The sequence below is a fragment of the Oncorhynchus mykiss genome, chromosome 9 (genome assembly GCF_057628025.1).
Source record: "Oncorhynchus mykiss isolate SJ-2025 chromosome 9, ASM5762802v1, whole genome shotgun sequence".
Lineage (NCBI taxonomy): Eukaryota > Metazoa > Chordata > Actinopteri > Salmoniformes > Salmonidae > Oncorhynchus > Oncorhynchus mykiss.
Window position 1 is genome coordinate 70324740 of NC_143030.1, and position 27047 is coordinate 70351786.

The following is a 27047-nucleotide window of genomic DNA, read 5'->3' on the forward strand; positions in this document are numbered from 1 at the left end:
TAAGTTTAACGCTAGCTAGCAACTTACCTTGGCTTACTGCATTCGCGTAACAGGCAGTCTCCTTGTGGAGTGCAACGAGAGAGAGGCAGGTCATTATTGCGTTGGACAGGTGAACTGTAAGGTTGCAAGATAGAATCCCCCGAGCTGACAAGGTGAAAATCTGTCATTCTGCCCCTGAACGAGGCAGTTAACCCACAGTTCCTAGGCTGTCATTGAAAATAAGAATGTGTTCTTAACCGACTTGCCTAGTTAAATAAAGGTATAAAAAAATAAAAAAATAAAAATTGGCAAATCGGCGCCCAAAAATACAGATTTCCGATTGTTATGAAAATCGGCCATTCTGATTAATCGGTCGACCTCTAGTGTGAACCATGGCGTTTGCTGCCAACCAGGTTTCATTCCATGTGTTTCATGTGATTGTGATCTCACTCTGTGGTAGAGCTTGGACCAGACTGTGCCACCCATGGCTGCGAGAGCAACTGCTCAGTAACACACCAAGGGCCCAAGTGTTACTGCAAAATTGGCTATGAAGTCAGCCAGGATGGAAAGACATGCAAAGGTATGACTCCTGAGTCCTGGACATGCACATGAAGTTACAGTAAACATATGACAACAGTCCCATGTCTGACTGACTGACTGACTGACTGACTGACGGACTGACTATACTGACATTGCCCTGCCTGAATCCTCAGATTTCAACGAGTGCAGTGTGTATGGGACATGCAGTCAGACGTGCTCCAACAACGAGGGCTCCTACACCTGCAGCTGTGTGGAGGGCTACCTACTGCAGCCAGACAACCGCTCCTGCAAGGCCAAGAACGGTGAGACACACACACACACACACACACACACACACACAGAGAGAAACAAACAAACAAACAAACATCAACATACTGTACAGACGTGTAGTCTACACTTGTCATAGACTAAAGCTAGACCAAGTAATAACTGTGTTTCAGTTGATTTGTTTTGTTTTGGTCCTGTCATGCTGTGTTATTATTGGAGGAATGAAATTTGTACGGCGTGACACATGCTGTTACAATTGAATTTACAAGGAAGAGATGTCAGAGCTATGTGACCTTTCTTCTCCTCTCCTTTCATCCCTCTCCTTTTATCCCTCTCCTCTCACCATCATCCTTCTCATTTTATCCCTCTCCTCTCCTCTCACCATCATCCCTCTCCTTTCATTCCTCTCCTCTCACCATCATCCATCTCCTTTTATCCCTCTCCTCTCACCATCATCCATCTCCTTTTATCCCTCTCCTCTCACCATCATCCCTCTCCTTTAATCTCTCTCCTCTCACCATCATCCCTCTCCTTTAATACCTCTCCTCTCACCATCATCCCTCTCCTTTAATCCCTTTCCTCTCCTCTCACCATCATCCCTCTCCTTTTATCCCTCTCCTCTCACCATCATCCTTCTCATTTTATCCCTCTCCTCTCACCATCATCCCTCTCCTTTTATCCCTCTCCTCTCACCATCATCCCTCTCCTTTAATCTCTCTCCTATCACCATCATCCCTCTCCTTTAATACCTCTCCTCTCACCATCATCCCTCTCCTTTAATCCCTTTCCTCTCCTCTCACCTTTATCCCTCTCCTTTTATCCCTCTCCTCTCACCATCATCCTTCTCATTTTATCCCTCTCCTCTCACCATCATCCCGCTCCTTTAATCCCTTTCCTCTCCTCTCACCATCATCCCTCTCCTTTTATCCCTCTCCTCTCACCATCATCCATCTCTTCTCACCATCCTCCCTCTCCTTTCATCCCTCTCCTCTCACCATCATCCTTCTCCTTTTATCCCTCTCCTCTCACCATCATCCCTCTCCTTTTATCCCTCTCCTCTCACCATCATCCCTCTCCTTTCATCCCTCTCCTCTCACCATCTTCCCTCTCCTTTCATCCCTCTCCTCTCCTCTCACCTTTATCCTTCTCCTCTCCCCATCATCCCGCTCCTCTCACCATCATCCCTCTCCTTTTATCCCTCTCCTCTCACCATCATCCCTCTCCTCTCACCATCATCCCTCTCCTTTTATCCCTCTCCTCTCACCATCACCCCTCTCCTTTTATCCCTCTCCTCTCACCATCATCCCTCTCCTCTCACCATCTCCCCTCTCCTTTTATCCCTCTCCTCTCACCATCATCCCTCTCCTTTTATCCCTCTCCTCTCCTCTCACCATCATCCCTCTCCTCTCACCATCTTCCCTCTCCTTTTATCCCTCTCTTCTCACCATCATCCCTCTCCTTTTATCCCTCTCCTCTCACCATCATCCCTCTCCTTTTATCCCTCTCCTCTCACCATCATCCCTCTCCTCTCACCATCATCCCTCTCCTTTTATCCCTCTCCTCTCACCATCATTCCTCTCCTTTTATCCCTCTCCTCTCACCATCATCCCTCTCCTTTTATCCCTCTCCTCTCACCATCATCCCTCTCCTCTCACCTTTATCCCTCTCCTCTCACCATCATCCCTCTCCTTTTATCCCTCTCCTCTCCTCTCACCATCATCCCTCTCGACCTCTCCTTCTTTCTCTTCCCTTTTTCCCTTTTTCCCTCCCTCTCTCTCTCTCTCTCTCTCTCTCTCTCTCTCTCTCTCTCTCTCTCTCTCTCTCTCTCGCTCTCTCTCTCTCTCTCTCTCTCGCCTCCCTCCCCTTTCTCTCTCTCTCTCTCGCCTCCCTCCCTCCCTTTCTCCCCTCCCTTCCTCTCTCTCTCTCTCGCCTCCCTCCCTCCCTTTCTCCTCTCCCTTCCTCTCTCTGTCTCTCGCCTCTCTCCCTCCCTTTCTCCCCTCCCTTCCTCTCTCTCTCTCTCTCTCGCCTCCCTCCCTCCCTTTCTCCCCTCCCTTCCTCTCTCTCTCTCTGTCGCCTCCCTCCCTCCCTTTCTCCCCTCCCTTCCTCTCTCTCTCTCGCCTCCCTCCCTCCCTTTCTCCCCTCCCTTCCTCTCCCTTCCTCTCTCTCGCCTCCCTTTCTCCCCTCCCTTCCTCTCTCTCTCTCTCTCGCCTCCCTCCCTCCCTTTCTCCCCTCCCTTCCTCTCTCTCGCTCTCGCCTCCCTTCTCCCCTTCTCATCTCCCTTCCCCTCTCTCTCTCTCGCCTCCCTCCCTTTCTCCCCTCCCTTCCTCTCTCTCTCTCTCTCTCTCTCGCCTCCCTCCCTCCCTTTCTCCCCTCCCTTCCTCTCTCTCTCTCTCGCCTCCCTCCCTCCCTTTCTCCCCTCCCTTCCTCTCTCTCTTCTTCCTCTCCTCCCTCTTTCAGATCCTGTGGAACAACTGCCGGTGCTGCTGATCGCTAACCTCAATGACATCCGCTGTACGTCTCTGAGTGGCATGCCCACCCGCCTCCCGGCCATCAGCACCAAGAAGGTTAGAGCTCTTTTGGATTTCCTTATTATACTCACTGGACTCTAACCACACACTCACACGTACTACACTGACACACACACACACACACACACACACACACACACACACACACACACACACACACACACACACACACACACACACACAGGGACACACACACACTTATATTGACGCCACACACAGTGATGCACATTCCTTCACACTCTTCACATACACTGCTGCTACTCTCTGTTTATTATCTATGCATAGTCACTTTATCCCTACCTACATGTACATATTACCTTGACTAACCTGTACCCCGCAACATTGCCTCTGTACCGGTACCCCCTGTATTTAGCCTCGTTATTGTTATGTTATTGCGTTACTATTTTTCCTTTAGTTTATTCAGCACATTTCTTTTTCTTTTTCAATGCTCTGCATTGTTGGTTAGGGGCTTGTAAGTCAGCATTTCACTGTCATTTCACTACACCTGTTGTATTTGCCACATGTGACAAATATAATTGGATTTGATTTGAACAAAATGTCATCTAACTATCCACTCACCATATCCCTAGCTATCCCTATCCCTTACCTTAACCCCTACACCTGTACCACGTTGGAAATAAGAGCTTTATAATGCTGATTATGTCTTATCCTCTGGGATTTGTACTTTTTAACTGTAAATTGAAACTGTTGTGAAGCATTTTTGGGTCTTTGAAAAGCGCTATATAAAACCCAAGCTATTATTATTATTGTTGAAAAACAGACCACTGCCATGGACTTCAACTACGCCCAGGAGACGGTGTGTTGGATCGACGTGGGCGACTCGTCCGCCAACACCCACCTGAAGTGTGCCTCCATCCCTGAGCTGAAGACTGTCAACGACATCAGGATAATTAACATCTCACTCAGCCTGCACCGTGAGTGGAGAACAGACACACACACACACACACTCACACACACACACACACACACACACACACACACACACACACACACACACACACACACACACACACACACACACACATCCACTGTTTGTCTACTGTTGTATTTGAGCTATTGCCTGTGTCTTCTGTCTGTGTTGGCCATTTGTCTTACATTGTTTGTTTTTTAATCCCCCGTCCCCACAGAAGGCATTTTTCCTCTTGCCAGGCCCTCATTGTAAATAAGAATTTGTTCTAAATTATCTAGCCTGGTAAAATAAGAGCGGGGCAGGCCTTTTATTTTGAATCTCTGTAGACCAGGGGAATGGGGACACATAAGGCCCAGATGTCTCTGCCCTAGCCGGGTCTCCCACATGTCTGTGCTATCATGCCATTGGTGTGACAATGACCATAGGAAGACAGCACAAACAGATCTGGGACAGGCTGGCTACAAGTGGGTGGGATGGGACAGGCTACCTACAGGGGGTGGGATGGGACAGGCTAACTATATGTGGTTGGGATGGGACAGGCTAACTACAAGGGGGTGGGATGGGACAGGCTAACTACATGGGCGTGGGATGGGACAGGCACACTTCAGGGGGGTGGGATGGGACAGGCTAGCTATATGTGGTTGGGATGGGACAGGCTGGCTACAAGTGGGTGGGATCGGACAGGCTACCTACAGGGGGGTGGGATGGGACAGGCTGACTACAAGGTGGTATGGGACAGGCTAACTACAGGGGGTGGGATGGGACAGGCACACTACAGGGGGGTGGGATGGGACAGGCTAGCTATATGTGGTTGGGATGGGACAGGCTGGCTACAAGTGGGTGGGATCGGACAGGCTACCTACAGGGGGGTGGGATGGGACAGGCTGACTAGAAGGTGGTATGGGACAGGCTAACTACAGGGGGTGGGATGGGACAGGCTGACTATATGTGTTTGGGATGGGACAGGCTACCTATAGGTGGTTAGAATGGGACAGGCTCCCTACAAGGGGGTGGGATGGGACAGGCTACCTATAGGGGGGTGGGATGGGACAGGCTAACTATATGTGGTTGGGATGGGACAGGCTACCCATAGGTAGTTAGAATAGGACAGGCTCCCTACAAGGGGGTGGGATGGGACAGGCTACCTATAGGGGGGTGGGATGGGACAGGCACACTATAGGGGGTGGGATGGGACAGGCTAACTACAAGAGGGTGGGATGGGACAGGCTAACTATATGTGGTTGTGATGGGACAGGCTAACTATATGTGGTTGGGATGGGACAGGCACACTACAGGGGGGTGGGATGGGACAGGCTCCCAACAAGGGGGTAGGATGGGACAGGCTACCTATAGGTGGTTGGGATGGGACAGGCTACCTATAGGGGTGTGGGATGGGACAGGCTAACTATATGTGGTTGGGATGGGACAGGCTACCTATAGGTGGTTAGAATGGGACAGGCTCCCTACAAGGGGGTGGGATGGGACAGGCTACCTATAGGGGGTGGGATGGGAGAGGCTAACTATATGGGGGTGGGATGGGACAGGCTAACATTTTGTGGTTGGGATGGGACAGGCTAACTACAAGGGGGTGGGATGGGACAGGCTAACTACAGGGGCGTGGGATGGGACAGGCTTCCTATAGGGGGTGGGATAGGACAGGCTAACTACAGGGGGTGGGATGGGACAGGCACACTACAGGGGGGTGGGATGGGACAGGCTAGCTATATGTGGTTGGGATGGGACAGGCTGGCTACAAGTGGGTGGGATTGGACAGGCTACCTACATGGGGGTGGGATGGGACAGGCTGACTACAAGGTGGGATGGGACAGGCTAACTATAGGTGGTTGGGATGGGACAGGCTGACTACAAGGTGGGATGGGACAGGCTAACTATAGGTGGTTGGGATGGGACAGGCAAACTACAAGGGGGTGGGATGGGACAGGCAAACTATAGGGGGGTGGAATGGAACAGGCAAACTACTGGGGGGTGGAATGGGACAGGCTACCTACAGGGGGGTGGGATGGGACAGGCTAGGTCTCTCTGTGGAACTGCCCCTCCACACTCCCTACCCAACCGCCTTCTCACAGATAGACTCTCATTGTCAGAGACTAGCCCTTGCTCTTGTAGTCAGCTGGAAGAAACCAAGAGGGTCGAACCACAGCCTCCAAAATAACACTACTAGCATTTAATTCAAACCCAGCTATTTTTCCTCATTCTGCTGTCAATCTTCTCAGCCAGCCATTTAGCCAGTGAGTCTGGCAGCCAGTCAGCCAGAGAGTCAGGCAGTCAGTCAGTGCTCAGACAGAGCGAGTGTGTGTTGTCAGTCTTTCCCATGGACAAGTGTTACCCTTTCTACACTACCATACCGATTCCAACTGTATTTTGCTGGGCTGTCTCTGATTAACCTTGTCATTTTAAGCACGGTTCCAGCAACTAGCAACCTGCACCGCCTGGCTTAGCTTGGTTCGGCTTGGCTCAACTCAGTTGTGTGAAAAGGGTATACGAATGAGGCAGGGTTGTTAGTCAGGGTTGGGGCATGTCAGGTCACCAAGCAGGCTGTGGGTTGGTGGAGAGGGTTAATCTCTTTCTCTCCCACTGGGTGGGCTGGGCTAATGGGCTGTGTTTGGGTCAGTTCAGCGCCAATATTTTTTCTGTCTGTCTCGCTGTCTCTCTCCTTTTCTCCCTCTCCTCTCCCCTCCCCTCTTTCTCTCAAAGTATGTCACTCCATTCAAGTGGTGGACAACCCTCTAGACTAGCCAATGTAACACCATGACAGGAACTCCTAAATTACAATGCGGCTCTTGTTTAGTCTCCTCTCTCTCTCTCGCTCTCTCTGTCTCTCTTGCTAACACTCTGTCTCTCTCTCTCTGTCTCTCACTCTAATTCTCTCTCGCTCTCTCTCGCTCTCTCTCTCTGTCTCTAACTCGCTCTCTTTCTCTCTCTCTCTCTCTCTCTCTCTCTCTCTCTCTCTCTCTCACTTTAATTCTCTCTCACTCTCTCTCTCTGTCTCTCTCTAACTCTCTCTCTCTGTCTCTCACTCTCTCTCTCTCTCTCTCTCTCTCTCTCTCTCTCTCTCTCTCTCTCTCTCTCTCTTTCAATTCAGCTCAATTCAAGGGGCTTCATTGGCAGGGGAAACGTGTTAACATTGCCAAAACAAGTGAGGTAGAAAATATACAAAAGTGAAATAAACAATAAAAGTTAACAGTAAACATTACAGATACAGAAGTTTTAAAACAACAAAGACATTACAAATGTCATATTACGTATATATACAGTGTTGTAACAATGTACAAATGGTTAAGGGTACACAAGGGAAAATAAATAAGCATAAATATGGGTTGTATTTACAATGGTGTTTGTTCTTCACTGGTTGCCCTTTTCTTGTGGCAACAGGTCACAAATCTTGCTGCTGTCATTGCCATTGTGGTATTTCCCCCACTAGATATGGGAGTTTATCAAAATTGGGTTTGTTTTCAAATTCTTTGTGGATCTGTGTAATCTGAGGGAAATGTGTGTCTCTAATATGGTCATACATTGGGCAGGAGGTTAGGAAGTGCAGCTCAGTTTCCACCTCATTCTGTGGACAGTGTGCACATAGCCTGTCTTCTCTTGGAAGCCTGGTCTGCCTTCGGCGGCCTTTCTCAATAGCAAGGCTATGCTCACTGAGTCTGTACATAGTCAAAGCTTTCCTTAAGTTTGGGTCAGTCACAGTGGTCAGGTATTCTGCCACTGTGTACTCTCTGTTTAGGGCCAAATAGCATTTTTGCTCTGTTTTTTTGTTAATTCTTTCCGATGTGTCAAGTAATTATCTTTTTGTTTTCTCATGATTTGTTTGGGTCAAATTGTGTTGCTAATTGTGTTGCCTTCTCTCTCGAACTCTCTTGCTCTCCTCTCAATTCTATTCAATTCAATTGAAGGGCTTTATTGGCATGAGAAACATATGTTAACATTGCCAAAGCAAGTGAAGTAGATAATAATTAACGGTAAACATTACACTCACAAAAGTTCCAAAATAATAAAAACATCTCTCTGCCTGTATCACCCACATACTAACAGTGCTTTGAGAAAGTATTCACCACCCTTGGCATTTTGCCTATTTTGTTGCCTTACAACATGGAATTAAAATATATTTTGAGGGGCTTGTATCATTTCATTTACACAACTTAGAAGATGATAAATATTTTTATTTTTTATTTTTAAACAAACTAGAATAAAAAAATAAAAAAAGAAAACTTGAGTGTGCATAACTATTCACCCCCCAAAGTCAATACTTTGCAGCACATATAAGCTTGGCACATCTAGCCACTGGGATTTTTGCCCATTCTTCAAGGCAAAACTGATCCAGCTCCTTCAAGTTGGATGGGTTCCGCTGGTGTACAGCAATCTTTAAGTCATACCACAGATTCTCAATTGGATTGAGGTCTGGGCTTTGACTAGGCCATTCCAAGACATTTAAATGTTTCCCCTTAAACCACTTGAGTGTTGCTTTAGCAGTGTGCTTAGTGTCAATGTTCTGATGGAAGGTGAACCTCCGTCCCAGTCTCAAATCTCTGGAAGTATTTAGCACCATCCATGATTCCTTCAATTCTGACCAGTTTCCCACTCCCTGCCGATGAAAAACATCCCCACAGCATGATGCTGCCACCACCATGCTTCACTGTGGGGATGGTGTTCTCGGGGTGAAGTGAGTTGTTGGGTTAGTGCCAGACATAGCATTTTTCTTGATGGCCAAAAGGTATATTTTAGTCTCATCTGACCAGAGTACCATCTTCCATATGTTTGGGGAGTCCCCCACGTGCCTTTTGGCAAACACGAAACGTGTTTGCTTATTTTTTTCTTTAAGTTATGGCTCTTTTCTGGCCACTCCTCCGTAAAGCCCAGCTCTGTGGAGTGTACGGCTTAAAGTGGTCCTATAGACAGATACTCCAATCTCTGCTGTGGAGCTTTGCATCTCCTTCAGGGTTATCTTTGGTCTCTTTGTTGCCACTCTGATTAATGCCCTTCTTGCCTGGTCCGTGATTTTTGGTGTGCGGCCCTCTCTTGGCAGGTTTGTTGTGGTGCCATATTCTTTCCATTTTTTAATAGTGGATTTAATGGTGCTCCGTGGGATGTTCAAAGTTTCTTATATTTTTTTATAACCCAACCCTGATCTGTACTTCTCCACAACTTTGTCCCTGACCTGTTTGGAGAGCTCATTGGTCTTCATGGTGCTGCTTGCTTGGTGGTGGCCCTTGCTTAGTGGTGTTGCAGATTCTGGGGCCTTTCATAACAGGTGTATATATACCCTGAGATCATGTGACACTTAGATTGCACACGTGGACTTTATTTAATTAATTAGGTGACTTCTGAAGGTAATTGGTTGCACCAGATCTTATTTAGGGGCTTCACAGCAAAGCATCCCAACCACATATAGGTAGCCTGTCCCATCCCACCCTGTAGTAGTGGCATACATACCACTTTTCCGGATTTTAAAAAAATCATAATTTTGAAACAAGTAAAAAAATTAAATCTTTCATTTCACCAATTTTGAATATGTTGTGTATGTCCATTACATGAAATCCAAATAAAAATCTATTTAAATTACAGGTTGTAGTGCAACAAAATAGGAAAATGCCAAAGGGGGTGAATACTTTTGCAAGGCACTGTAACCTCTTTTCTGTATCCCACCAGATGTGGAGCAGATGGCTATTGACTGGCTGACAGGAAACTTCTACTTTGAGGACAATGTGGACGATCGTATATTCGTGTGCAATGTCGACGGCCAGACGTGTGTCACTCTGCTGGATCAGGAGCTCTACAACCCTAAAGGCATCGCCCTGGACCCCCTCATGGGGTGAGCACTACCCCGATAACAACCCCAGAGACCCCTAAGAAGTGCCCTGAGATGCTTTCTTGTGTACTTGCCCTTGGTCCTTCTGGTCTGGTGACTGCCCACCCAGCTCTTAGTCAGTCAGGTGACTGCCCACCCAGCCCTTCGTTAGTCAGGTGACTGTACACCCAGCCCTTAGTCAGTCAGTTGACTGCCCGACCAGCCCTTAGTCAGTCAGGTGACTGCCCACCCAGCTCTTAGTCAGTCAGGTGACTGCCCACCCAGCTCTTAGTCAGTCAGGTGACTGCCCACCCAGCCCTTCGTCAGTCAGGTGACTGCCCACCCATCCCTTAGTCAGTCAGGTGACTGCCCACCCAGCCCTTAGTCAGTCAGAACACTTCCTCCTCTAAGACATACAAACACATGCAACATGCATGATCACTTACCCTTGTTGATGCTGGCACGTCAAAATGGTTTGGTGCATCTTGAATGTGAGGGGTCAAATCTAAATTGAAGAAGTACATTATAATGCGGTCAGTCCTCCCTTTCCTCAATTTAATATCCCCACACACTCCTCTACCTCCCTTTGCTCCTCTACCTCCCTTTGCTCCTCTCCCTCCCTTTGTTTTTCTACCTCCCCTCGCTCCTCTACCTCCCATCACTCCTCTACTTCCCTTTGCTCCTCTACCTCCCGTTGCTCCTCTACCTCCCTTTGCTCCTCTACCTCCCTTTGCTCCTCTACCTCCCATCACTCCTCTACCTCCCTTTGCTCCTCTACCTCCCGTCGCTCCTCTACCTCCCTTTGCTTTTCTACCTTCCTTCGCTCCTCTACCTCCCTTCGCTCCTCTACCTCCCATCGCTCCTCTACCTCCCATCGCTCCTCTACTTCCCTTCGCTCCTCTACCTCCCTTCGCTCCTCTACCTCCCTTTGCTTTTCTACCTCCCCTCGCTCCTCTACCTCCCATCGCTCCTCTACTTCCCTTTGCTCCTCTACCTCCCATCGCTCCTCTACTTCCCTTTGCTCCTCTACCTCCCCTCGCTCCTCTACCTCCCATCGCTCCTCTACTTCCCTTTGCTCCTCTACCTCCCTTCGCTCCTCTAACTCCCTTCGCTCCTCTACCACCCCTTGCTTTTCTACCTCCCCTCGCTCCTCTACCCCCCCTTGCTTTTCTACCTCCCCTTGCTCCTCTACCTCCCCTCGCTCATCTACCTCCCTTCGCTCCTCTACCTCCCCTCGCTCCTCTACCTCGCATCGCTCCTCTACCTCCCTTTGCTTTTCTACCTCCCATCGCTCCTCTACCTCCCATCGCTCCTCTACCTCCCCTCGCTCCTCTACCTCCCCTCGCTCCTCTACCTCCCCTCGCTCCTCTACCTCCCATCGCTCCTCTACCTCCCCTTGCTCCTCTACCTCCCTTCTCCTCTACCTGCCCTTACTCCTCTACCTGCCCTTACTCCTCTACCTCCCATCGCTCCTCTACCTCCCCTCGCTCCTCTACCTCCCCTCGCTCCTCTACCTCCCCTCGCTCCTCTACCTCCCATCGCTCCTCTACCTCCCCTTGCTCCTCTACCTCCCTTCTCCTCTACCTGCCCTTACTCCTCTACCTGCCCTTACTCCTCTACCTCCCCTTACTCCTCTACCTCCCCTCGCTCCTCTACCTCCCCTCGCTCCTCTACCTCCCCTCGCTCCTCTACCTCCCCTTGCTCCTCTACCTCCCCTCTCTCCTCTACCTCCCCTTACTCTTCTACCTCCCTTCGCTCCTCTACCTCCCCTTGCTCCTCTACCTCCCCTCGCTCCTCTACCTCCCTTCGCTCCTCTACCTCCCCTTGCTCCTCTACCTCCCCTCGCTCCTCTACCTCTCCTCGCTCCCTACAGGAAGGTATTCTTCACGGACTATGGTCAAACTCCCAAGGTGGAGCGTTGTGACATGGACGGTCAGAACCGGACCAAGCTGGTGGATAGTAAGATCGTGTTCCCCCACGGTATCACCCTGGACCTGGTCAACAGGCTGGTCTACTGGGCTGATGCCTACCTGGACTATGTAGAGGTGGTGGACTACGAAGGCAAGAACAGACACACCATCATACAGGGCCTGCTGGTGAGGACACACACACACGCACATACACACATACACACATACACAATACACATATAGACACCAACTCGTACTGTGTTTCTGTTGTTAATCTGTTAGATTGAACACCTTTATGGGCTGACGGTGTTTGAGAACTACCTGTACGCCACCAACTCAGACGAAGGCAACCTAAACCCCGCTAAGACCAGTGTGATCCGGATCAACCGTTTCAACTCCTCTGACTACACAGTGGTTACCAGGGTGGACCGCGGCGCCGCCCTGCACGTGTACCATCAGAGACGCCAACCCCCAGGTAGATTCACACCCACAAACCCCCATGCATGTATCCAGAACAGCTGCTGTAGGAATGGGACAATCTTTGCCATGAAGTTTGGAACGTAGTGTGCACAGGTTTTTGTTCCAGCCCTGCATGTGTACCACCAGACACGCCAACCTCCATGTAGGTACAGGCCTAGGGCAGCAAAATTATGGTACCGTTTTCCTGAAATCCTGGTTGGAGGAGTCCAGAAGAGTATCTATCTGTCTGTATCTAGTTGTAGCCATGTTGGTGCCTAGTGCTGATCATTCGCTTCTGACCACTGCCCCCTGACCCCTCTCTTGTCCGCTGGTGCCCAGTGAGAGAGAAGAGTCATGCGTGTGCCCCGGACCAGTTTAAGAAGCCAGGAGGCTGCTCAGACCTCTGTCTGCTGGGGAACAGCCACAAGACCTGGACCTGCCGCTGTCGCTCTGGATTCAGCCTGGGCAGCGATGGGAAGTCCTGCAAGAGTGAGTACTTTCTAAGTTTTAATTGAATTGAATTGAATTGAATGCCATACACTGAGCATAGCATGGAAATCACACACAACAGCACATCTCAGCTCAGCATTGAACTCCATACAGAACAGACCTGCAATTTATGTAGTAGCAATATGAGTTGAATATAATTTCTCGAAGCAAAAAAAATTACCATTTACATAACCACGACATACTCTTTGGACAGAAAAGGTCTCGTTGTTGTGTTTCTCCAATCTTGTAACTAACCGTTCAGCAATGTTCCCATGACAATGATGGAATGTTTTCTGATGTTCCCTCTGCAGAACCTGAACACGAGTTGTTCCTGGTGTACGGTAAGGGCCGCCCTGGCATCATCCGTGGCATGGACATGAATGCCAAGGTCCCAGACGAGTACATGATCCCCATTGAGAACCTGATGAACCCGAGGGCGCTGGACTTCCACGCCGAGAGCGAATTTGTCTACTTCGCTGACGCCGTGAGTTATATAATTGGACGGCAGAAGATCGACGGCACCGAGAGAGACACCATCCTGAAGGATGGTGAGGACTGATCTGGTACCATAGTGTTTCACATGAAATGCATTACAACAACCCTCTGTTCCACCCTATTACAAAATCAAATCGCAATTCATATAGAACTGTGATGCGTATAGAATCACAAGATGTATCAGATAGCTACCTAGGAATTGTGATACAAAGGTCCCTGCCAATACCAAGCCCTAGTAGAAAGTCACTCTCGCTCTCTTCCTCTCTCTATCCCTCTATCCTTCTGTCCCTTCCTCCCTTCTTTCCTTCCTTCAGGCATCCACACCGTGGAGGGGATAGCGGTAGACTGGATGGCAGGTAACCTATACTGGACAGACGACGGGCCCATGAAGACCATCAGTGTGGCCAGGTTGGAGAAGGCCTCTCAGACACGCAAGACCCTCATTGAGGGCAAGATGACCCACCCTCGCGCCATCGTCGTGGACCCCCAGCACGGGTCAGACATTATGCCCTCCTTATGTTCTATTGCTTTAGTATCCATCTCACACAGAGACATCACCCTATGAGAATGTATTGTAATATTTCTGTACATTTCCCCAAATTCCTAGGTTTTTCAGAAATGCTTGTTGGAGGATTCCTGGGGGAACACTTTTTGGGGGATTTCTGGAAAACCTGTGAATTTCAGGAAAGTTACTTGAAGTTTGCAAACATAGTAATGCTCTAACAGAACGTGTGATTGTGTTCCAGGTGGATGTACTGGACAGACTGGGAGGAGGACCCCAAGAAGACTAACCGAGGGAAGATCAAGAAGGCGTGGATGGACGGATCGCATGACCAGGTCCTGCTGACCAGTAAGACAGTGCTGTGGCCCAACGGCCTGAGTCTGGACATCCCGCAGGGCGTCCTATACTGGGTGGATGCCTACTACGACCGCATCGAGATGGTTTACCTTAACACCACAGAGCGCAAGGTCAGTTAGACTGCTTACTAAGCCTAGACCTAACCCTAATGATCACACATGTACAAATCTCCCCACCAGAGACCGAGGTTCAATCCCCACATCCACACTCCTACTGTTTTTCCCACCTGCCTATATCCCATCTGATTGCCAAACTGTCTAAATCAAGTGTCAGCAAATACTCCCAAAATGTATATATAAAAAGAGGCTTCTATGGTTTTGACCTTCACCATGACCAGGGGTCATGATCTGTGTTGTATGATCATTTTCTCTCTCTCATTGGTCAGATGGTGTATGAGGGAAATGAGCTGAACCACGCCTTCGGCCTGTGTCACTACAAGCACTTCCTGTTTTGGAACGAGTACCGCGGCGGCAGCATCTTCAAACTGGACACCACCACCAGCACTGTCACCCTGCTCCGAAATGAACGACCACCCCTCTTCGAGATCCGCGTGTATGATGCTCACCAGCAGCAAGGTAACTTTAATGGAAAGTACTATATGGATAATGCTAGGTAACTCTATAGGTAACACTAGGTAACACTATATGGGTAACACTAGGTAACACTATACAAGACAGTGAACAAGCAAGTCATAAAGTGTCATCATAACACATGCCAAAACTTCTTGTCAAATTTCGTAAAAGGTTATAATATGTCAGTGATTTAGCTAGCCTAGATGTGAATGAATGAATGCATGAATAAATGAATACTTTAATGGCCCAAATAGGAAATGAGCTTGGTAACAATGCTAACGGCCCTGTCTGCCTGTCTTCTGTTGGTGTTTCAATAGGCACCAACCTGTGTCGTGTGAAAAACGGTGGCTGCAGCAGTCTGTGTCTGGCTATCCCTGATGGCAGGTCCTGTGGCTGTGCTGACGACCAGATACTGGATGACGACAATGTCACCTGTAAAGGTATGCATTGGGATGGTCTCAATTAGAATATGTTAAAATATTATTTGATCTGGGATGCTGTATGGAATGTCCATGTTTAAGCTGGTGAGTGGAGAAACGAATGTCTCAGACCTGCTTTCTTTAGCTGAATTGGTTCTAATAGCCCTCATAAGTAGATAAATGCATCCCATATTTCCCAAATATGAACAGCTGACATTAAGAGACGTTGCTCTACTAGAGTGTCCGTAACAGTCTTCTCCTTTCCTCATTCTCTCTCTCTCTCCCTAGCCAACCCCACCTACATCCCTCCTCCTCAGTGTCAGCCCGGAGAGTTTGCCTGTAAGAACAACCGCTGTATCCAGGAGCGATGGAAGTGTGACGGTGACAACGACTGTTTGGACAACAGCGACGAGGCACCTGAGCTCTGCCGTGAGTAGTGTCACGCCGCCACTCCTTCGCCGTGGTTACTGAGCAACACACACACACACAACAACAACATCAACAACAATAACATCAATGCATGACATGCACAGTTAATAATCATGAGCTGAGTAGGAGCAGCAGCAGAGCATAAGCTTTGTTTAAAGCTGATCCAGCACTAATACTACCTCTTCTTTGAAACATGCATCAATTGAATATTAAATATCTATTGACTGTTAAATAGGCCCATAGTTTCTCCATCTAACTCTCTCTTCATGCGACAATTAGTAAAACTAGGATTTCTCTGTGTATACATGAAAGTTCCACTTCCAGTGCATGACAGAGCAGTCGGAGCAGCAGAACCTCCATCATCCTAAAACATAATGTGCTTATAGATGTGTAATGTCAGCTTTATGAACTTACAGTTATTGAAAATCCCCTTATATTAGGCCAGTTATAGGAGACTCCTTTGTGACACGGTCCCTCTTGTAGAGAAACTGTAAAAACATGTTCTAATTCTATTGATCTTACATTCTAATTCTAAAGATCTTACATTCTAATTCTAATGTTCTAATTCTATTGATCTTACATTCTAATTATAATGTTCTAATTCTAAAGATCTTATGTTCTAATTCTAATGTTCTAATTCTATTTATCTTACATTCTAATTGTATTGATCTATCATTCTAATTCTAATGTTCTAATTCTATTGATCTTACATTCTATTTTTAATGTTCTAATTCTATTGATCTAACATTCTAATTCTAAAGATCTTACGTTCTAATTCTAATGTTCTAATTCTATTGATCTTACATTCAAATTCTAATGTTCTAATTCTATTGATCTAACATTCTAATTCTAATGTTCTAATTCTATTGATCTAACATTCTAATTATAATGTTCTAATTCTATTGATCTAACATTCTAATTCTAATGTTCTAATTGTATTGATCTAACATTCTAATTCTAATGTTCTAATTCTATTGATCTAACATTCTAATTATAATGTTCTAATTCTATTGATTTAACATTCTAATTATAATGTTTTAATTCAATTGAACTTTAACTCTTATACTAAGATTCTAATTCTATTGATCTAACATTCTAATTGTAATGTTCAAATTCTATTGATTTAACATTCTAATTCTAATGTTCTAATTCTGTTGATCTAACATTCTAATTCTAATGTTCTAATTCTATTGATCTTACATTCTAATTCTATTGATCTTACATTCTAATTCTAATGTTCTAATTCTATTGATCTTACATTCTAATTGTATTGATCTCACATTCTAATTATAGTGTTATAATTCTATTGATCTTACATTTTAATTCAGTTGATCTTACATTCTTATTTTATTGATCTTACATTCTAATTCTGTTGTTTTTACATTCTAATTCTTACATTCTAATTCTATTGATCTTACATTCTAATTCTAATGTTCTGATTCTATTGTTCTAATTGTATTGATCTAACATTCTCATTCTAATGTTCTAATTCTATTGATCTTACATTCTATTTCTAATGTTCTAATTCCATTGATCTAACATTTTAATTCTAATGTTTTAATTAAATTGAACTTTAACTCCAATTCTAATGTTCTAATTTGATTGAGCTTACCTTCTTATTCTAATCTTCTAATTGTATTGATCTAACATTCTAATTGTAATGTTCTAATTCTATTGATCTAACATTCTAATTCTAATGTTCTAATTCTAAACATCTTACATTCTAATTCTAATGTTGTAATTCTATTGATCTTACATTCTAATTCTAATGTTCTAATTCTATTGATCTAATATTCTAATTCTAATGTTCTAATTCTATTGATCTAACATTCTAATTCTAATGTTCTAATTCTATTGATCTTACATTCTAATTCTATTGATCTAATATTCTAATTCTAATGTTCTAATTCTATTGATCTAACATTCTAATTCTAATGTTCTAATTCTAAACATCTTACATTCTAATTCTAATGTTCTAATTCTATTGATCTTACATTCTAATTCTAACATTCTAATTCTATTGATCTTACATTTTAATTCTGTTGATCTTACATTCTTATTCGATTGATCTTACATTTTAATTCTGTTGATCTTACATTCTTATTCGATTGATCTTACATTCTAATTCTAATGTTCTAATTCAATTGATCTTACATTTTAATTCTGTTGATCTTACATTCTTATTCGATTGATCTTACATTTTAATTCTGTTGATCTTACATTCTTATTCGATTGATCTTACATTCTAATTCTATTGATCTTACATTCTAATTCTGTTGATCTTACATTCTAATTCTAACATTCTATTTCTATTGATCTTACATTCTTATTCTAATGTTTTAATTCTATTGATCTTACATTCTAATTCTAACATTCTAATCCTACTGTCTTTCTTTTCTTTCCTCCAGACCTGCACACGTGTCCATCGGACCGGTTCAAGTGCCAGAATAACCGTTGTATCCCCCTGCGCTGGCTCTGTGATGGGGACAATGACTGTGGAAACGATGAGGATGAGTCCAATACTACCTGCTCAGGTACACAAAATTAACATAATGTGTAATTTAGCCCATTGAACACAAAAACTATGGTCGGATGCCTACTTCACCCATATTTTCTATTATTTTTGCACAAAACAGTAGTGTGTAGTTCCAGTAGTTAGCTACACCGCTACATGGTAAAACAGTAGTGTGTAGTTCCAGTAGTTAGCTACACCGCTACATGGTAAAACAGTATTGTGTAGTTCCTGTAGTTAGCTACACCGCTACATGGTAAAACAGTAGTGTGTAGTTCCAGTAGTTAGCTACACCGCTACATGGTAAAACAGTAGTGTGTAGTTCCAGTAGTTAGCTACACCGCTACATGGTAAAACAGTAGTGTGTAGTTCCAGTAGTTAGCTACACCGCTACATGGTAAAACAGTGGTGTGTAGTTCCTGTAGTTAGCTACACCGCTACATGGTAAAACAGTAGTGTGTAGTTCCTGTAGTTAGCTACACCGCTACATGGCAAAAAAGTCATTAACTACTGGAAACACTACCAATATTGAAATTTTAACTACCACCAAGCTACTGCAAATTGTACAGTGCCTTGCGAAAGTATTCGGCCCCCTTGAACTTTGCGACCTTTTGCCACATTTCAGGCTTCAAACATAAAGATATAAAACTGTATTTTTTTGTGAAGAATCAACAACAAGTGGGACACAATAATGAAGTGGAACGACATTTATTGGATATTTAAAACTTTTTTAACAAATCAAAAACTGAAAAATTGGGCGTGCAAAATTATTCAGCCCCCTTAAGTTAATACTTTGTAGAGCCACCTTTTGCTGCGATTACAGCTGTAAGTCGCTTGGGGTATGTCTCTATCAGTTTTGCACATCGAGAGACTGAAATGTTTTCCCATTACTCCTTGCAAAACAGCTCGAGCTCAGTGAGGTTGGATGGAGAGCATTTGTGAACAGCAGTTTTCAGTTCTTTCCACAGATTCTCGATTGGATTCAGGTCCGGACTTTGACTTGGCCATTCTAACACCTGGATATGTTCATTTTTGAACCATTCCATTGTAGATTTTGCTTTATGTTTTGGATCATTGTCTTGTTGGAAGACAAATCTCCGTCCCAGTCTCAGGTCTTTTGCAGACTCCATCAGGTTTTCTTCCAGAATGGTCCTATATTTGGCTCCATCCATCTTCCCATCAATTTTAACCATCTTCCCTGTCCCTGCTGAAGAAAAGCAGGCCCAAACCATGATGCTGCCACCAACATGTTTGACAGTGGGGATGGTGTGTTCAGAGTGATGAGCTGTGTTGCTTTTACGCCAAACATAACGTTTTGCATTGTTGCCAAAAAGTTCAATTTTGGTTTCATCTGACCAGAGCACCTTCTTCCACATGTTTGGTGTGTCTCCCAGGTGGCTTGTGGCAAACTTTAAACAACACTTTTTATGGATATCTTTAAGAAATGGCTTTCTTCTTGCCACTCTTCCATAAAGGCCAGATTTGTGCAATATACGACTGATTGTTGTCCTATGGACAGAGTCTCCCACCTCAGCTGTAGATCTCTGCAGTTCATCCAGAGTGATCATGGGCCTCTTGGCTGCATCTCTGATCAGTCTTCTCCTTGTATGAGCTGAAAGTTTAGAGGGACGGCCAGGTCTTGGTAGATTTGCAGTGGTCTGATACTCCTTCCATTTCAATATTATCGCTTGCACAGTGCTCCTTGGGATGTTTAAAGCTTGGGAAATATTTTTGTATCCAAATCCGGCTTTAAACTTCTTCACAACAGTATCTCAGACCTGCCTGGTGTGTTCCTTGTTCTTCATGATGCTCTCTGCGCTTTTAACGGACCTCTGAGACTATCACAGTGCAGGTGCATTAATACGGAGACTTGATTACACACAGGTGGATTGTATTTATCATCATTAGTCATTTAGGTCAACATTGGATCATTCAGAGATCCTCACTGAACTTCTGGAGAGAGTTTGCTGCACTGAAAGTAAAGGGGCTGAATAATTTTGCACGCCCAATTTTTCAGTTTTTGATTTGTTAAAAAAGTTTGAAATATCCAATAAATGTCGTTCCACTTCATGATTGTGTCCCACTTGTTGTTGATTCTTCACAAAAAAATACAGTTTTATATCTTTATGTTTGAAGCCTGAAATGTGGCAAAAGGTCGCAAAGTTCAAGGGGGCCGAATACTTTCGCAAGGCACTGTAGTTACATTATTGTTGAACTGCATGTAGTTAACTACTCCTCAACACTGCACACACACACACACACACACACACACACACACACACACACACACACACACACACACACACACACACACACACACACACACACCTTTCCCATCTCTCTATAATGCTATTATCTTCCACCCCTTTCAAGCTCGTACGTGCCCACCCAACCAGTATGCGTGTGCCAGTGGGCGCTGCATCCCCACTTCCTGGACATGTGACCTGGATGATGACTGTGGGGACCGTTCTGACGAGCCGGACTCCTGTGGTGGGTCCTTATCTCATCACACATCACCTCTGTAGCATTCTATATTTTGCTCGTTTGGTGTTTCGTTGGAAATTCTTCTCACTATACCTGAAGCCTGATCACCAGATGTATTTATGCTTTAGCCCAGTGGTACTCATTGCGCGACCGCAGGAACTCTTGCGGCTCGCTGTGATTTTCCATTCATAATACATAGCAATGATACAATTTCAATTCAATGTGTTTAATGCTGGCCTGAATCATTTCATTGAATTTGTCTGGGCGGCAGATAGATAGCAGTAGAGCGCAGCTGTTAAACAGAAAAGCCAAAATAAAACGTTTGCCGAAATAGAATGCAACTGTTCAGCTACAGCGACAGATACATATCAGTTTGCTACTAGCTAATTTTACAGTCTGGTCGACATGGGACGATTTATTGTAAAAAATAAAAATAAATCTATTGACAATGAAAACGAGGGGGAAAAGCTGGAGAACAACGTGACAGCTATGAACAAACAACCACTGGACAACGTGACAGCTATGAACAAACTACCACTGGACAACGTGACAGCTATGAACAAACAACCACTGGAGAACCAAGAAAACCAGGAAGATGGCGGCAGGGAAATGCAGCTAGATAACGTAGCAAACATGGTTCTGGTGGCTAGAGAAGGATACGGTCAATTCAAGAAGAACACAGAAAGTTCCAAGAGAAATGGACAGACAAGTCTTTTTTGGTACTGCGTGATGGGACAAGCTCACTTTGTTTTATTTGACAGAAGGCAGTCAATTGTTTTCAACGAGCAAATTTAGAGTGACATTTCCAGTCACACCATGTCCACTTTGACAAAACATATCCGTCACAAAGCAACCTCAGAAACAACCAAATAGAGCAACTCAAAGGACAGCTCAAAGGACAACAACAAATGGTAGACAGATCTAGCACTGCTGCAGAGAAGACGACAGAGGCAACATATGAGATTGCATGGATACTTGCGAGAAACAAGGCCTTCACAGACGCGAAGATTGTCAAATAATGTTTTTTGGCCTCAGCCGAAATATTGTATGCTATTTTAAAACCTCTACGGGATCGGTGACCCCCCCCCTATGGGACAGTTGAGCTAACGTGCACTAATGTGATTAGCATGAGGTTATAAGCAACAAGAACATTTCCCAGGACATAGACATATCTGATATGGGCAGAATGCTTAGATTCTTGTTAATCTAACTGCACTATCCAATTTACAGTAGCTATTACAGTGAAACAATACCATGCTATTGTTTGAGGAGAGTGCACAGTTATGAACTTGAAAATGTGTCAATAAACCAATTAGGCACATTTGGGCAGACTTGATACAACATTTTGAACAGAAATGCAATAGTTCATTGGATCAGTCTAAAACGTTGCACATATACTGCTGACATCTAGTGGCCAACATTGCGCCTAAACTGGAATAATACATTGTGGCCTTTCTCTAGCAATTGAAAGATGATTTAAAAAATACAACTTTACCAGATCTAATGTGATATTCTCCTACATTAATTTCACATTTACACAAACTTCAAAAATGTTTCCTTTCAAATAGTATCAAGAATATGCATATCCTTGCTTCAGGGCCTGAGCTTCAGGCAGTTAGATTTGGGTATGTCATTTAAGGCCAAAATGGAGAAAAAAAGGGTCCGATCCTAAAGCAAATTAAGGGACTGCAACTCTCAGACTCGACCATAACAAGACTCATAGAAGAGATTGACGAGGACATCGGTAAGCAACTGATTACTGTCATATCCGTGTTTCAGTATTCCGCTTGATGAACTCACTGATGTAAGTGACATTTCCCAATTATGTGTTTTGGTCTGCTACCCTCAAAACGAGACATTCATAGAGGAACGTTTATGTTTACCGACCCTTCAGGGACAAACATGAGAGGATATTCTGAAAGCCCTTGTTACATTTTTTGCTGATAATAATATTGACTGGGCAAATTTGGCATTCGTGTGCACTGACGGCGCCCAAAAACATGCGAGTGAAGGAGAAGGGACTCAAAGGCCTGATGAGAAAGAGAGGTTATTCCCTTTCTTACGCTTTATTGTATCATTCGGGAAGCACTTGTGGCTAAACTCAGACTGTGACTTACAGAATGTGATGCAGCAAGTCGTGCGAGTGGTGAACATTATAATTGGGAGTGAACTGAATCACAGCAATTCTGCGAGATATTGGAGGAATACCAAACAGAATACGACGACTTGATATTTCACAAGGAGGTGAGATGGCTGTCTCGTGGCAGAGTTTTGGAAAGATTTCTCTCTCTCCTCCATCAAACCCGTGAATTTGTTGCAAGCAAGGGGAGAGAGGAGCCAGAGCTGGATGATCCACAGTGGATATTAAGGCTGTTTTAACAGACATCACCTGCCACCTGAACCCGGTGAATCTCCAGCTCCAAGGGAAAGTTAAAACTCCGGGAAAATGCTGCGTGTGGTCACAGCATTTCAAAATAAAATCACTGCACTGTTCATACCTGACAGACAGTTTGTTAATTTCCTAAAACTCCACATCCAACCCAGACATACTGCAACATTTTAGCTATGATGCATTTGTGCGTGTGTTGGAAAACCCCATTTGGGGTTTTAGACACTTCCACTACTTAGTTTCAAGTGGGCCAAGAGAGGTCTGTTTGTTGCTCATGATGGTGTTTCTAGGACGCCATTTTGAAAGGTTCCCTCTCTCCTCTCCCAGCCTACCCCACCTGCTTCCCCCTCACCCAGTTCACCTGTGCCAACGGACGTTGCATCAACGTCAACTGGCGCTGTGATAACGGTGAGCATTATTTATTTATATTTTTTATTTAACTAGGCATTATGTCTCCTTCAAGTATTGTAAGTATTAGCATTCCTAAGCATTTATAACCTGTAACCTATAAATGTATTAAGCATTTATAAGCGTTTATAATGGATTATTCATGAAAGTTCTTAATAAATGTTACCTGTGTGTGTATGTGTGCGCCTGCCTTGTCTGTCTCTCTCTGTCTCTCTGTCTTTCTCTCTCTCTCTCTCTCTCTCTCTCTCTCTCTCTCTCTCTCTCTCTGTCTTTCTTTCTCTCTTTCTCATTATGTCTCTCTCTCTTTCTGTCTCCCTCTCGCTCTCTCTCTGTCTTTCTCTCTCTCTCTCGCTCTCTCTCTCTCTCGCTCTCTCTCTCTCTCTCGCTCTCTCTCTCTCTGTCTGTCTCTCTCTCTGTCTTTCTCTCTCTCTCTCTGTCTCTCTGTGACTCTCTCTCTCTCTCTCTCTCTCTCTCTCTCTCTCTCTCTCTCTCTCTCTCTCTCTCTCGTGTGTGTGTTCAGACAACGACTGTGGTGACAACAGTGATGAGGCTGGCTGCAGCCACTCCTGCTCCAGTGTTCAGTTTAAGTGTAACAGCGGCCGCTGCATCCCTGAGTACTGGACCTGTGACGGGGACAATGACTGTGGAGACTACAGCGACGAGACCCACGCCAACTGTACCAACCAGGGTGAGCGCTGATACTGGTACTGCCACCTCAGAGCGGATGTTTGTGATCTAAAAAGAATATGGACTAGTATTGTTCTTTACTGTGCCACCCATATGGCGCTGATGGAGAGCACCGTACTCTCCTTTATAGTACACATGGCAGGACGTTGAGCTCATTCATGATTCTCCCAGTCTGCGTTGCAGATGGTATTGCTCTTCATATGAAGGAGGGTATACAGTATATTTGTCCTTTTTTAGTATACTAGTATACTATCACCACATTAAATGCCTGTAACATATGTCAGGTTGTGTATATGTCATTCCACAAACTGCTGGAGTTTGTAGAATGAATGTTTGTTAGAATTTTGAAAGGCTCAGTGTTCTGCTGGCTATGCTTTCTGTAATGTCTGCATGTCTCAGCCTGCCCCATCGCCCCAGGACATCACTTTAAACTAATCCTTAATGTTGCTGCTCTCAGGGATATGTTAGCTGAGCTTTCAGACAGATCTCAAACAAAACTCTTCAGTATGGCTTGCTGAAATCATGCCGTTGCATTGTTTAATATGATAGCTGGTCACATCCAACTTCCCTTCATTTTAGATACCGAAAAGAAAGTGAAGTCAGCTGAAGTCTAAACAATGGCTGGAGTTGAAAGAGCTGGCCAGGGGTGGTAAAGGCTGGAGTTGAAAGAGCTGGCCAGGGGTGGTAAAGGCTGGAGTTGAAAGAGCTGGCCAGGGGTGGTAAAGGCTGGAGTTGAAAGAGCTGGCCAGGGGTGGTAAAGGCTGGAGTTGAAAGAGCTGGCCAGGGGTGGTAAAGGCTGGAGTTGAAAGAGCTGGCCAGGGGTGGTAAAGGCTGGAGTTGAAAGAGCTGGCCAGGGGTGGTAAATGCTGGAGTTGAAAGAGCTGGCCAGGGGTGGTAAAGGCTGGAGTTGAAAGAGCTGGCCAGGGGTGGTAAAGGCTGGAGCTGAAAGAGCTGGCCAGGGGTGGTAAAGGCTGGAGTTGAAAGAGCTGGCCAGGGGTGGTAAAGGCTGGAGTTGAAAGAGCTGGCCAGGGGTGGTAAAGGCTGGAGTTGAAAGAGCTGGCCAGGGGTGGTAAAGGCTGGAGCTGAAAGAGCTGGCCAGGGGTGGTAAAGGCTTGAGTTGAAAGAGCTGGCCAGGGGTGGTAAAGGCTGGAATTGAAAGAGCTGGCCAGGGGTGGTAAAGGATGGAGTTGAAAGAGCTGACCAGCGGTGTTAAAGGCTGGCGTTGAAAGAGCTGACCAGCGGTGTTAAAGGCTGGCGTTGAAAGAGCTGACCAGCGGTGTTAAAGGCTGGCGTTGAAAGAGCTGGCCAGGGGTGGTAAAGGCTGGAGTTGAAAGAGCTGACCAGCGGTGTTAAAGGCTGGCGTTGAAAGAGCTGACCAGCGGTGTTAAAGGCTGGCGTTGAAAGAGCTGACCAGCGGTGTTAAAGGCTGGCGTTGAAAGAGCTGACCAGCGGTGTTAAAGGCTGGCGTTGAAAGAGCTGGCCAGGGGTGGTAAAGGCTGGAGTTGAAAGAGCTGACCAGCGGTGTTAAAGGCTGGCGTTGAAAGAGCTGACCAGCGGTGTTAAAGGCTGGCGTTGAAAGAGCTGACCAGCGGTGTTAAAGGCTGGCGTTGAAAGAGCTGGCCAGGGGTGGTAAAGGCTGGCGTTGAAAGAGCTGGCCAGCGGTGTTAAAGGCTGGCGTTGAAAGAGCTGACCAGCGGTGTTAAAGGCTGGCGTTGAAAGAGCTGACCAGCGGTGTTAAAGGCTGGCGTTGAAAGAGCTGACCAGCGGTGTTAAAGGCTGGCGTTGAAAGAGCTGACCAGCGGTGTTAAAGGCTGGCGTTGAAAGAGCTGACCAGCGGTGTTAAAGGCTGGCGTTGAAAGAGCTGGCCAGGGGTGGTAAAGGCTGGCGTTGAAAGAGCTGACCAGCGGTGTTAAAGGCTGGCGTTGAAAGAGCTGACCAGCGGTGTTAAAGGCTGGCGTTGAAAGAGCTGACCAGCGGTGTTAAAGGCTGGCGTTGAAAGAGCTGACCAGCGGTGTTAAAGGCTGGCGTTGAAAGAGCTGGCCAGGGGTGTTAAAGGCTGGCGTTGAACGAGCTGACCAGCGGTGTTAAAGGCTGGCGTTGAAAGAGCTGACCAGCGGTGTTAAAGGCTGCCGTTGAAAGAGCTGACCAGCGCTGTTAAAGGCTGGCGTTGAAAGAGCTGACCAACGGTGTTAAAGGCTGGCGTTGAAAGAGCTGACCAGCGGTGTTAAAGGCTGGCGTTGAAAGAGCTGACCAGCGGTGTTAAAGGCTGGCGTTGAAAGAGCTGACCAGCGGTGTTAAAGGCTGGCGTTGAAAGAGCTGACCAGCGGTGTTAAAGGCTGGCGTTGAAAGAGCTGGCCAGGGGTGTTAAAGGCTGGCGTTGAAAGAGCTGGCCAGGGGTGGTAAAGGCTGGCGTTGAAAGAGCTGGCCAGGGGTGTTAAAGGCTGGCGTTGAAAGAGCTGGCCAGGGGTGGTAAAGGCTGGAGCTGAAAGAGCTGGCCAGGGGTGGTAAAGGCTTGAGTTGAAAGAGCTGGCCAGGGGTGGTAAAGGCTTGAGTTGAAAGAGCTGGCCAGGGGTGTTAAAGGCTGGCGTTGAAAGAGCTGACCAGCGGTGTTAAAGGCTGGCGTTGAAAGAGCTGACCAGCGGTGTTAAAGGCTGGCGTTGAAAGAGCTGACCAGCGGTGTTAAAGGCTGGCGTTGAAAGAGCTGGCCAGGGGTGGTAAAGGCTGGCGTTGAAAGAGCTGACCAGCGGTGTTAAAGGCTGGCGTTGAAAGAGCTGACCAGCGGTGTTAAAGGCTGGCGTTGAAAGAGCTGACCAGCGGTGTTAAAGGCTGGCGTTGAAAGAGCTGACCAGCGGTGTTAAAGGCTGGCGTTGAAAGAGCTGAC

General features: G+C 45.9%; 1 protein-coding gene across 3 annotated transcripts in view; it reads left to right on the plus strand.

The window, feature by feature from the left end:
* LOC110531237 (low-density lipoprotein receptor-related protein 1) overlaps positions 1-27047 on the plus strand; it is a 247203-nt gene that overhangs the window by 98513 nt on the left and 121643 nt on the right. For all 3 annotated transcript variants that reach the window (XM_036988705.2, XM_036988706.2, XM_090185209.1), the window contains exons 4-21: positions 440-559; positions 693-821; positions 3244-3350; positions 4096-4249; positions 9916-10078; positions 11928-12150; positions 12247-12439; positions 12763-12912; positions 13224-13460; positions 13722-13902; positions 14154-14376; positions 14652-14841; positions 15156-15278; positions 15546-15686; positions 18095-18220; positions 20572-20688; positions 23399-23479; positions 24000-24167. In XM_036988705.2, the coding sequence (XP_036844600.2) occupies positions 440-559; positions 693-821; positions 3244-3350; positions 4096-4249; positions 9916-10078; positions 11928-12150; positions 12247-12439; positions 12763-12912; positions 13224-13460; positions 13722-13902; positions 14154-14376; positions 14652-14841; positions 15156-15278; positions 15546-15686; positions 18095-18220; positions 20572-20688; positions 23399-23479; positions 24000-24167 (2826 nt within the window). The remainder of the gene's footprint in view (positions 1-439; positions 560-692; positions 822-3243; positions 3351-4095; positions 4250-9915; positions 10079-11927; positions 12151-12246; positions 12440-12762; positions 12913-13223; positions 13461-13721; positions 13903-14153; positions 14377-14651; positions 14842-15155; positions 15279-15545; positions 15687-18094; positions 18221-20571; positions 20689-23398; positions 23480-23999; positions 24168-27047) is intronic.